Genomic DNA, 13,413 nt, shown 5'->3' with positions numbered 1-13,413 from the left:
GATAAGAGACGCATCACTGTAACATACTAAAATTCAATCAGGACTGATTGTGCTGAGACTCACTGCTATTTTTGGGGGGGTCTGAAAAATTTGTATACTCTTAATTATTTTAAGCCTCTAAATATGATGATTTCTTTTGCTTAAATCACTGTGGAAATAAATCTCAATGTAGCAATTTTTTGGGACACTGATCAGAAATCCAAATGTCACTTAAAACTTAAAATATATACAAAACACAGGCATATACATGTTCATCTTCAGAGAATATAAAAAAGGTTAAATAAAAATAGATGATAATAAAATTTCAGATACAGAGACTGCCACTTCAACATAAATTTATTTTTGTGTTTATTTTACAAAGACTTTAGAACATGAGGAACACTAGATGATGACAGTGATGACTTTCCAGCCTTTGTTTCTTTCTTCTTTAAATACAGATGTTGACAAAAAAGATGGATTAGATGCAGTCCACTTTTTCCTCAGTTGCCTGATGTTTTTCGGAATTATAAACCATGAAACTAAACTGGGTAAATGTTGAAAGTTTATTGCAAGCGGCACCTGGGGCCAAAAACGAGAAACATGTTTGGTTAACTCTAGTATGCACGTATTTCTAACCAATGCAGAGACTGCTGATTTGACTAGACATTGGCTACTATATACCTTACATCTAACTAAGCCACGTAGAAGCACACTAGTGTCACCCTCCTCAGGACTGAGTTGTGAACAGTCCACGAAAAGAAAGAGGTGGCAGGTAAGCTAACTCTTTGAACTTCAAAAAAAACTGGCTGATTTTTGTTGTTGTTGTTGATCTATACACACGCTGTCATTGCTACTATTATGTAACTGTTCTTATTTTTTTCTTAGAAAAAATTATTCAGGCACATCCCCCACATTTTATTTCTCTAGCCACTAGAACATTCTCATCATTCATCCCTAACCCCACACCCCACCATTGCTCCCTATTCTTCTACTCTCAGAGTCAAGAGTAATTTGTCAACATGCTTTGTCTAATCAAGTCCATCTTCTCTTGCTCAAACACCTGGGGGAGGGTCCCCTTCTGTCATTACTTTAAATATAAGAAACGAGTCAACTGTAAATTCATCCACAATTATATAATTATCATTTTTTCATTCCATTATATCCAACTCTGAGCTTTCTAATAAGGTTTATTTCTTAAGAGGGAATCAATAAAACTGCCTTATTTGATACATAAAGCTTTTCCCCTTCATAATTTTTATTGACTTTTGTGTCTTGTCTTTAAAAAAGAATAAAGCATTCTTCAAACAAATTTTTCAAATACAGAACTGTGGGAAGTAAAAGATCAAAGAACAATAATAAGCAGTCCAACCTAATAAGTCATATTGATCAGTAAGCTGCGTATTTTCTCCATCTGAAAATTCACTAATGAGAATCAGCAGTGGCTGATCTCAAAATTCTTTGAAACCGTGATAGGCTCATATGGAAAATAAATGAAGCGAAAGACAAGCCTCAAACAGTGCAAAAATAATTCTGCTAACCTCTTTGGTTTACTAATTAGTAATACATTTTGTTCTTTGGAGCCCTGAGAAGATCTAAATGGCTGAGGCATTTAATAATGAATAGAAAAGAAATAGGGAAGATAATTTATCCTTGTCTATTTCTAATTAGTATAAACATTTGACTAGATTAGCCCATCTCAACATGTACTAGAGCTGAAGCTAAACTTCATTTAAGACACATGTGAAAGATAAGAACTACTAGTCAACGCCTGGCTCGTAACTACCAGCGTCAACCAAAAGAGGATTTCAGGTATACTTTTAACACTGTTGGTCCTGACAGACCATCCATTAACACTCAGTGCCCGCTTAAGCAGTCTCCTTTTCTATTGAATATAGTGTATTGTCTATTACAATATTTAAAAAGTGTATGTTTTATAAATATTTGGACGTTCACACAAATACAAAATCCAAACACAACTTACCGTAACTTCCAGTCATATTGGCACATATGACAGCCCCAAAGAATTCTGGAAAATACTTCTGGATTCTGGAAATCACTTTTTGGCAAGCTATGGTTGGATCTTCTCCTCCTCTCATGTATTCTACAGCTTGGTAGCTGATTCAAACAGAGGTGAAACCTTAGTGTCACAGAATAAATACAACTCCAAATTGGGTTACTTGAAGTTAGAAATTAAAAGCACCAAAATTGCCACATTAGATAGAATACACATAAATGAACAGTAGTTACTTCTGTGAAAGCATCCGCAAAGCGAGTCAACCTTGATACAGTGTCCCATCTTTTCAACTAATCCACCCATTAATTTCAGATATGGAATATTATTTTTGGCTTTGGCTGAGTAACTGTCAGTAGTAATGGCCAGAAGTCAAAAAGAATACAGGTTTTCTTTTTTTTCTTTTGTTATTTTATTTTATTATTATTTTTTTAGAGATGGGGTTTCACCATGTTGGCCAGGCTGTTTGCAAACTCCTGACCTTCAGGTGATCCACCCACCTCGGCCTCCCAAAGTGCTGGGATTACAAGCACGAGCCACTACGCCCAGCCCAAGAATACAGGTTTTCAATGAGAAAAGCAGCTACAATCAAAGGGGAAAGTACTGTGCATGGGCACAACATCCAGTTGGGATGATGGAACATCCTCCTTTTACCATCAATTATCACAGCTCCTTTACTCCATAGCTTTACATCAATTATCTAAATAGATCATTAGGTATTCTCATCTGGGAAGCAGGGTGAGAAATATATTTAATTTTCACAAGACTATGACTATTTAACTTGAATGATTATCATTATCAAAATGATAGGCAAAAAGTTTTTATGCAGGTTCTAAAAAGCTCTTGTGCACAAAAATTTAGATTACACAATACAAAAATGCTTTTCTTTTTGTTTTTTTTGAGACAGAGTCTCTTGTCTTACTCTGGAGTGCAGTGGTATGATCATAGTTCACTGCAACCTCTGTCTCCCAGGTTCAAGTGATTCTCCTGCCTCAGCCTCCTGAGTAGCTGGGACCTCACATTTGTGCCATCACACCCAGCTAATTTTTTTTTTTATTTTTAGTAGAAATGGTCATGTTGGCCAGGCTGGTCTCGAACTCCTGACCTCAGGTGATCCATCCGCCTTAGCCTCCCAAAGTGCTGGGATTACAGGCATGAGCCACTGCATCCGGCCTCAAAAATTATTTTCTATCTTAAAAGAAAAAATATCTTCTCCAAAAGTCTCTAAAATTCACAAACTAAGAAGTCATACCTTGGTAGGAAGCGCATCAATATATCACCGTCCCCAGTGGCTGCGGCTGCCCCCGCAGTATCGTCAGCATAGGCCCCAGCTCCAGGTATTGGTGAGTCTCCTACACGGCTTTGAGAGGGTATTAGCAACGTGGGGCAGGAAATCGAGTGGAAAACACATTAAGTCATGAGCTGTTCCAAACAAGGGATATTTCTACTTAGCCTCTGATACTGTTTTAAGTAAATTCTTCATCAGAACAAAGAAAGAACAGATTTTCATTAGTTTTTCAAATTAGGTTTTCACAAACCTAGATTAATTATATAAGAATTTAGCCTGGCGCAGTGGCTCATGCCTGTAATCCCAGCACTTTGGGAAGTCAAGGCGGGTGGATCATGAGGTCAGGAGTTCAAGACAAGCCTGGCCAACATGGAGAAACCCCGTCTCTACTAAAAATACAAAAATTAGCTGGGCATGGTGGCGCATGCCTGTAGTCCCAGCTACTTGGGAGGCTGAGGCAGGAGAACTGTTTGAACAGGGACCTGGGAGGCAGAGGTTGCAGTGAGCCAAGATCCTGCCACTGCACTCCAGCTTGGGATACAGAGTGAGACTCTGTCTCAAAAGAAAAAAAAAGACTTGTTATCAGATGTGGAGTGTAAAACAGCTGAAACATAGAAACATAGTCTCATAGAAACACAGTCTCATAGAAACACAGACTAAAATGGTGGTTATGGAGGCTGGGGGAGGGGGACCTGGCGAGATGTGGGTCAAAGAACACACGATTCCAGTTAGGCAGGAGGGTGAGTTCCAGAGGCCTACTGCAGATCATGCTGACTAAGGCTGATAACAATAGAGCGCACATTTGAAAACTGCTAAGTAGATTTTTTTTTTTGAGATGCAGTCACACTCTGTCACCCAGCCTGGAGTGCAATGGCGTGATCTCAGCTCACTGCAACCTCTGCCTCCTGGGTTCAAGTGAGTCTTTCTGCCTCAGCCTTCTGAATAGCTGGGACTGCAGACAGGTGCCACCAAGCCTGGCTACATTTTTGTATTTTTTTTTTTAGTAGAGATAGGGTTTCACCATATTGGCCAGCCTGGTGACCTCAGGTGAACTGCCTGCCTTAGCCTTCCAAAGTGCTGGGATTACAGGCGTGAGCCACCGTGCTCGGCCAAAACTGCTAAGAAGATAGATTTTAAGTGTTCTTACCATAATAAAATAGGCATATGAGATAATATGTTAAATAGTTTGATTTAGTCATATTTAGCATAATATGTTAAACAGTTTGATTTAGCCATCAAAATATCATGCTGTACACAGCAAATACACATAATTTCCATTGTCATTAAAATTAACTAATTTTTAAAAAGAACTTGTTATCAGCCAGGTATATACCAGGCTGGCATAGATTTACAGTGACTATTCTACTATTACCACCCTTTATCATCTAATTTCCAGATTACTGCAACATGTTCAAAATTGATTTCCCTTATCTATAATCTATTTCTGCTTCCTATGTAATGTGCCAAACTTTTACCAGATTTTTTTCCAGTAAAAAAGTTTTAATGCTTTTCTATTTCAAAATTAAATCCAGAATGCCTTAAACTGACTTACGACACCTGGAATCTAGCTCCCATCTTCCCTTATCTTTCAATACCACTTACCCCACCCCAACAAAAAAACACACACACCCCCCCGCACATCCTGTTTTTTTCCTAGCCAGCGGGAGCCCTGAACACACATACAAATACACACACACACATACACACATACAAATACACACCAGTCAGAGCCCTGAGCATGCACATGTACACACACACACACCCCAGTGGGAGTCCTAAGCATGCACACACATACACACACAATGGGAGCCGTGAACACACACACACACCAGAGCCGTGAGCATGAGCATGCATGCACACACACACACCCCAGTGGGAGTCCTGAGCGTGCACACACACACACACATACCCCCCAGAGCCCTGAGCATGCGCATGCATGCACACACACACCCCCCAGTGGGAGTTCTGAGTGTGCACACACATATACCCACAATGGGAGCTGTGCACACATACACACACATACACATTTTTCCCGGCCAGTGGGAGTCAACACACATTGAGACATACACATGCCAGTGGGAGCCTCGAGTATACATACACACATAAACACACCCCTTGTTTCCAAGTCAGTGGGAGTTCTGAACACACGCACACACACACACAGCTCAGTGGGAGCCCTAAACTCATACACACCTTTCCTAGCCAGTAGGAGCCCTGAACCTGAACTACCTTGGACTCCAAGCATCAGTTCACTGGTGTTCCTAACTAACCCAGCTTAAAGAGATTACCTCTGCTACCCCTGAACCCTACAGCACTGGCTGTGACTCCCCTTCCTGTGGCACTCAGCCAGAGAGTACTGCATTTTCTTTCACACTCACTCATCGCAGCTGCGAGACCAGGGCTGTGCTTTGCAACCCCCATAGCACCTGGCATATATCGCTCTGCATTCAATGCATATTTGAGAGCTTTGTTCTTTTGGAAACACTAACCCATGTATTTTGAATTTTATACCATTTGTAGATGTACCAGCAGCAATACGTCCTGTCTTATGGATTACAACAATGCCTAGAAGTAAAAAAAAAAAAAAAAAAAAAATCACTGTAGGTGTATAAACTTTACCTCAAATATAAGCAAGTAATTAAGCAGCTGGTAACTGCTATGGTCTGAATGTTTGTGTTCCCCCAAATTCACATCAACCACAAGGTGATGGTATCAAGAGGCAAGGCCCTGGGGAGCTGATTAGGTGATGAGGACAGAGCTCCCATGAATGGAATTCATGCCTTTATAAAAGAGGCCCCAGAGAGCTTCCTCACCCCTTCCCCCAGGTGAGGACACAGCAAAAAGACACCATCCATGAGCCAGGAAACAAGCCCTCTCCAAACTCTGAACCTGCCAGCACCTTGATTTTGAACTTCCCCGCCTCCACAACTGTGAGAAATAAATTTCTGTTGTTTATAAGCCATCCAGTCTGGGTATTTTGTTATAGCAGCATGAACTGAATAAGTAAGTAATGTTAATTGCCACTCTAACAGGCAATTAACATTATTAATTATTAACAGGTGGGGCCTTTAAGAGGTGATTAGGCTAAAAAGGTTCAATGCCATTACCACAGGGAGTGGGTTCCCGATATAAAGGATGAGTTCTACCCGATTTCCTGACTCATTCTCTTGCCTTCCACCTTGGGATGGCCCTTGCCAGACGCCAGTACCCTGTTCTTGAACTTCCCAGCTTTCAGAACTGTAAGCCAAATAAATTTTTGTTCATAAATTACCCAGTCTGTGATAGTCTGTTATAGCAGTGAAAAACCAACTAAGACATAGACTAATGTTAAGTTTTCACCATTATAACTTGGAAAAAGTTATTTAAGGTCACTAAAATACCGCAACATAAAATTGCCAAAAAATGAAATATCAAAGATTTAAAAATCCACAAGTGAATAGTCATTAAGTTTTAGGTGTTTTATATAAATAATTTACCAGATTTTATACAGATGCTAAGACAAGACTGATCTATCTACAGAGAGAGGGGCACACTTAACTGGCAGTTTAAACAATTGACATCAACTTCTGGTAGAATAGGGAAGAGCTACAGGAAGATAATTAACTAAACTTTATCCATAAAAACTGCACAAAAGGCAAATTACCAATAGTATCGTGACCACGATCATCTTCTGTTTCTTTATAGATTGGAATATCCTGCTTTAAGATGCCAGGTGGTTTGTAGGGTCCACAGTATTTTGAGGCATCTGGTATAACATTCTGTAAACAAGATTTAAGTTTTCTTTCTTACAAAGGGTGTTTTTAGAAATTGCCAAGTAATTATGTACAATCAGTCAACACTAGCAAGAAACCAAAAAAAGACATCTGGTAACTTAAAAATAAGAATTAAAAGCTAAGAAATCACCAAGTTTTATGTAAAAACAAATAGTTATATAATTTTACTAAATACCCATTCTAGTCTAAGAATTAAATACTATAGGCGAGGTATCTATATGGCATGAAACAGGTCCCTAATTTTTCTCTTTATATCCGTAAAATTCTCAACACAATAGTAGATATAAAGTTTTTAAAAATAGATATATATAATATATATATATAATATAATATACTAATTTCTTTAATCCTTAAAGAAGTTAGATACACACTTGACCTTTAAATTTCAGAAATTTGTTCCTTGGCCAAAGAATTCTGAGATTTAAAGTAAAATACATTTGAAAAGCTTTTATTGTTTTTTCAAAGCTAGGTTTATGTGAATATATTCTAAGTTATGCTTTAAGATTCCTTTATAAATCTTAAAGGCTCAAGAATATAATCTAAACTCATAAATTTAGGTTGTTTATGTTGAGTGCTATTAAAACAAGAAACCTATTCCTGTTCCTCATGTCTTACACATCAGGGCACTAAGGGCCTCCCCTAACTTCATTTTATGATTAGCCTCTTTCAAGTGCTGACCGAAGGGACTTTGACTTGTTGGCTACTCGGAAGTAATTAGGATTAGAGAAGAAATAGATGAGAGACTAAGATATCTCACAGAGGATCCTGTATGGCAAAGGCAAACTGATTTATGCTAAAAGTCCCATTAAGGACAAATTATTCCACTGGTAACATGCTAGAAACCTAATATTATAAGTCCTCAAGTCAAATAAGAACAAGATACTGGATATACGGCACATAGATAAAACGTAAGAAATATTTTAGACGAATAGTTTCCAAACTGATTTTTTAGACTTAGTTACAAGGAAAATCAAGCAGGGCAGCCCTGATTGAGGCAGCCCCTCCACACAGCAGAAACTTCAGGTTGAAAACTATTGCAAGAGACCAGTAGCTCTCCATGCTGGATATGCATCTGATGCAGCTAGGGAGGTTTCAGGAACATTCACACCTAGAAAGTCAACTAACACCATTGGCTCTAATGTACAGGCAGGATGCTAACCAGCACCCTAGAAAACAGGGAGGCAACAGTGAGCAGAAAGGATGTCATTTAATATTTTCAGTTTTTAAAAAAAATTAAATATGTATGCATACCCTCCAATAATTTGGCTGACAATTCCGAGCAAGCCAATTTGAATGAAGAGCTTGAGAAGCATTGGTAGATAAATCTTCATTGATAAACCCCATACTTTCAGCAAATTTGGTGGCTAGCGATTGAAAAAAAAGGAAAGTATAAATTATTCAAGTATTGTCTTTTCAACAAAAATATATGTACTAGAGGCATTCTGGGTCAGCAGCATCTTAAGTGAGCTGCACAAAGACATTCTTTTTTTCTTTTTTTTTTTTTGAGACAGAGTCTTGCTCTGTCACCTAGGCTGGAGTGCAGTGAGTGGCTCAATCTCGGCTCAGGGAATCCTCCGTCTCCTCGTTCAAGAGATTCTCCTGTCTCAGCCTCCTGAGTAGCTGGGACTACAGGTGTGTGCCGCCATGCTCAGCTAGTTTTTTGTATTTTTAGTAGAGACAGGGTTTCACTGTGTTAGCCAGGATGGTCTCAACCTCCTGACCTTGTGATCTGCCCACCTCAGCCTCCCACTGGGATTACAGGGGTAAGCCATCGCTTTTGGCAAACATAAAGACTTTCAAAGGAGTATTCATACATGAACAGTTTTAAGGGACTCCATTTTTAGATCTTCAATTTCCTTACATTCTTCCTAAAACTGATCTACTTAAAACCCTTGGGCTGTGCGTTATGAGAGTTCTTTTCCCACTTCACCTCCGCAATTTTCCTTCTTCCACTTCACAAAAGAAAAGGCATACTTCTCACCAATCCTGAGTCTTAGAATTGCACTGCAACTAGACTGCAGTGCCCCGGTTATAAAACAAACTTTGAGACACCAGAGGAACAACTGAATTCCAATGAATGGGTAACAGATCCTTTTATTTGTCAGGTAGTTTCTAATTCTGTAGATGCTACAGAATTGAGGGAAGCCAACTGGAGTTGTTAGATAATACATCATTAACAATAAATTTTGACTACAGGTTTCTGGTCTGTAATTAGGAAGGTTGTCAAATAACAGACACTGCCAGAGCAAAACTTCCGTTCCCTTCTTCTTAGAGATGAAGAAGTAAAGAGATTTAGAAGTAACTTATCCAGTTAAATAGATGTTAAGTAAAACAGCTGGAATTTGAACTTAGGTCTGTTTTAATACTACTTTTCAGTGAAAACTATAGTCGAAAAACTAGAAAAAAAATTTCAGTGTAGTTAAAAAATACCTGACTCTCCTACTAAAAGTGTGTGTGTTGTATGTTCCAGTATTTTCCGTGCCACACCAATAGCATTTTTAATTCGTCTAAGATCTCCTACTGCTCCTACATCCATAGTAGTCCTGCAAGAAAAAAGAATAATGCAGTTAAGAATTAAGGAGTTTTCAGAGGTTCATAGACTAAAAACATTGCTTTTCTCCAATCAATTGTGTTTTGTAGTTAAACTCTGCCATCTTAACACAGAAGTGACAGCACATCTATGAAGTTCATCTAGATTCCCATAGTCAGGCCAAATTAAAGAAAAAATAGAAAATCAATTTGCCAGATACCAAGATGGCACTAAAATTGTCAGTTTCTCCAAGCTAATTTTAAATATGGCTTTTGAAAGGGGTCTGAAGGCTTCAGGTCAGGCAAAGCACAGCGTTTGTGGACAGTAGGTAAATGACTGTTTATAAGGTAAGAGACATAGTTTTGTAGCTTGGTAGTCTCCCAGTTCTAAGGAGAATACCTATCTCTCCATGTGATATTCCTATTACTATGATTTTTTTTTTTTTTAGTTGAGAGGGAAACTGTGTTAAGAAAGGTCAAGTATAATAAGCCACGGTTTTTTTTTTTTTTGGATAGAGTCTCACTCTGTCACCAGGCTGGAGTACAGTGGCATGATCTCACCTCACTGCAACCTCCGTCTCCCGGGTTCAAGCAACTTTCGGGTCTAAGCCTCCTGAGTAGCTGAGATTACAGGTGCATGTCACCATGCCCAGCTAATTTTTGTATTTTTAGTAAACATGGGGTTTCACTATGTTGGCCAGGATAGTCTCAATCTCTTGACCTCATGATCCACCCACCTCAGCCTCCCAAAGTGCTGGGATTACAGGCGTGAACTACCACACCTGGCCATAAGCTAGGGGTTTTGACCTGTGACAAAACTCATGCATTCTTCCATCCTGCTCTCAGTAGAAGACCACAACTCTAAATGTAACTCAACATGAAGCGAAAATGTAGAAATAAATAGGACCTAAATGGTATTCTTACCCATCCATGATCATGGCATCTAGTGTGGTTTCTCCAAGTTCATCAGGACTTCCTCCAAAGCCTACAGAGCCGTCACACTGCTCTCTCTCACACATGGCACAGCCGTTCTCCACGGCATCCACGGCAGAGCCTCCAGATGCTAATGCCCTCCACGCTGTTAATCAAATCCCAATACTGCTAATTTATATTTATATATTTTTTTCAACACCAAATGCAACAAACCAACTCTGATTTTTAACAACTTTTTCACACTGACTCTGAGTTAAAGTGACTTTTTAACACATTAGTTTATCAAGTGCTACAAAGGAGTCAGAGTGATAAGAGGTGAAATTATTTAACTAGTTATCATGAAGAATTCTGTGTGTGGGCAGAAAAATTAGTATCCCCTCTTTTATTTTAAAAGGTACAATTGAAACTACTAAAAGGCAGTTAAATAAAAAATCCACTAAACCACAGCCTTCTTCACACATTTCTTCTGCATCATTAGATTATTAAAAGATGCATAATTATTGGGAGGCCAAGGCAGATGGATTATGAGGTCAGGAGTTCGAGACCAGCCTGACCAACATGGTGAAACCCCATCTCTATTAAAAATACAACCAGGTATGATGGCACACGCCTGTAATCCCAGTTATTCAGGAGGCTGAGGCATGAAAAATGCTTGAACCTGGGTGGCGGAGGTTGCAATAAGCCAAGATTTAACCACTGCACTCCAGCCTGGTGACAGAGTGAGACACCATCTTAAATAAATAAATAAATAAAAGCATAATTAATAGGTGTATTGAGGTAACACCTATCTCAGTTAAGTCTTAGTAATACGGAACAGCAAACAATTACAATGTGGCCTTCATGTGGATTAGTTCATTGAATCTTCCTAATAGCTTCTGTGGTAGGGACTGTACAATCACGACCCTCATTTTAAAGAAAATGAAACAGAGCCAGAGGGGTCAGGCATTTAGTTTAGGGTTACACAGCTGGTAAGTAGCAGAGCCAGGATCCCATACATTTGGGGGTGTGGGGGAAGGGTCTTCGATGGACAATTTCTTTTCCGGTAACCACAGAATTCTTTCAAGAGCAGTTGCTCTTGTTGGTACACACTTTAAGCATCACTACTGCACCCGCAGGCTGGAAAGTGTATTTACGCCAAGTTCCCTCTTTCAATACAGGCAACGTACACACAACTGTCCCCACCCAGGCTGCTGCATTTTCTTTTCGTCTCATTATCGCTGGGGATATCTTTCTCACAGCCTGTTTCTTCATTTTCTCTGAATCGTATGCACTGCCTATAACACAGAAATTCAGCTCCACAAAATTCTGGAGCCAATTCTGCCCCGGAAAGTTAATATGTTAGCTACCTCAGATGGGGGAGGAGGGGTCTGAAAATGACTGTCCTGGTCATTAAGCAAATGAAAGAAGCATAGTACAATGCGAAAATGCTGAGATAAAGGTATGTACAGGTCACTACAAGGAGCAGAAGATAGTGCCCTAACTCATTCTGGGCACGAGGTAGGTTAAGTCAGGGAACACTTCCTGGAAGAGGTGACACCTTAGCTTAGTGGTTCTCAACCCTGTCTGCAAATTGAAATCATCTAGGGAGTTTATTTTTTATTTTTTTAATGCCGTAGTTCCAGCAGTTAGATCACAATCACGAGGTGGGCCGGGCCAGGATGATTTTTGAGAAGCTCCGCAGACAGTGTTAATTAATGTACAGCAAAGGTTGGAACCTCGAATTCTAGGTGGCAAGTAAACACGACAACACGTGGCAAAAAAAAAAAAAAAGTAAACGGGAAAAGACTATGAAGACTATGCTATGGCTGGGACACTATTAGTCGTCTACAAAACTGCAGAGAAGTGAGGGATTAGAACGCGAGGTGGAGACGTAGACAGCCCGTGAAAAGACCGGGTGTCAGGCCAAAAAGCGTAGGTGCTACTTGAGTAAAGCACAAATGCCCTAACTATGGTCAGTAGCAGGGTGGAAACAGATTGCGCTGGGGGCTGCATAACGTGAAGATGGACAATGCAGCCGTTTTGGGTAGGGAGGACGGAGTAAAGGCCACTTGCAAGGGACTGCGCGGCGCATGAGATGCAAAAAGACTCAGAGGGCGGGACCCCGAGGGGCGGTCCGGCCCGGCGCTCGCCCGCCCTCCCCGCCCCGTGACCGCAGCGGGGCGGGCTGGTCCTCCCCACCCGCAAGCTCTCGCGGCGCAGTCACCCGCCCAGGCCGCCAACCCGCACCTGCTTCGGTTGCACTCTTAAAAGGCCAAGTGTTGAGGACCAGGGGCAGAGGGCTGGAGCCGCGCACTACGGCCAGGCCGAGCAGAAGCAGCGCGAGAAGCTGAAGCAAAGTCGACTTCCCCGCCATCGCTGAGCGCCGAGGGCACCAGCGCGAGAAAGGTCCCGACTGCCAGCGATCGCGGAACTTGTAATTCCCAGCGTCCCGCCCGCCTGGAGGCCACGCCCACTTTCTCGGGGACGCGCCCGGGCCAACTCTCGCGAGACGTGGCGTCCCAGGCCCGGGGAAGAGTTGTGTCATGCTGGTGCTGAGCTGTTCCCTCCCCTAAGGTGCTTCTTCCTAAGTGGTGTGCAGATTTTAAAAATAGCCAAACAAAGTGTTGCTTTTCCTGTTGTTAACATAGATTTAGCTTGATATTGAGACGTTAATACAAAATTATTCAACTCTGGGTTGCGGAATCCCAGGAACTTTAGCTGGTTGCTGTGTAATATGTATTTGGTTCTTACTGTCTTTTAATTTAAAGTTGAAGTTGAAAAGTTTGCGAAACTCAGTATGTTCTTGGGGATCCCAGGCCTCAGAGCTCTGCAGTAGTTACTGAGTCTAGGTGAAGTGTATTTGCTTAGTACCGGATTAGTTTTAGATTTTCTTTCCATCCATAGCTTCCGTCGTTTTCGTA

The 13,413-nt window shown here is 40.6% G+C and overlaps 1 protein-coding gene across 1 annotated transcript; it reads right to left on the bottom strand.

The window, feature by feature from the left end:
* Window positions 1-318: 318 nt before the first annotated feature.
* On the bottom strand, window positions 319-12,939 carry AGA (aspartylglucosaminidase). Its single transcript, XM_012468590.2, has 9 exons — window positions 12,740-12,939; window positions 10,505-10,658; window positions 9,482-9,594; window positions 8,303-8,415; window positions 6,922-7,036; window positions 5,768-5,843; window positions 3,243-3,350; window positions 1,961-2,094; window positions 319-558 (listed from the first exon to the last, which is right to left on the bottom strand). The coding sequence occupies exons 1-9, from the start codon at window positions 12,864-12,866 to the stop codon at window positions 458-460; spliced, it is 1,041 nt and encodes a 346-aa protein (XP_012324013.1). The 5' UTR covers window positions 12,867-12,939; the 3' UTR covers window positions 319-457.
* Window positions 12,940-13,413: the final 474 nt, after the last annotated feature.

Source organism: Aotus nancymaae, unplaced genomic scaffold (assembly GCF_030222135.1).
Source record: "Aotus nancymaae isolate 86718 unplaced genomic scaffold, 86718_ANA_hifiasm-v0.15.2.pri h1tg000115l, whole genome shotgun sequence".
NCBI lineage: Eukaryota > Metazoa > Chordata > Mammalia > Primates > Aotidae > Aotus > Aotus nancymaae.
The sequence above is the reverse complement of the archived record's forward strand: the minus strand, read 5'-3'. Positions and strand labels throughout refer to the sequence as shown.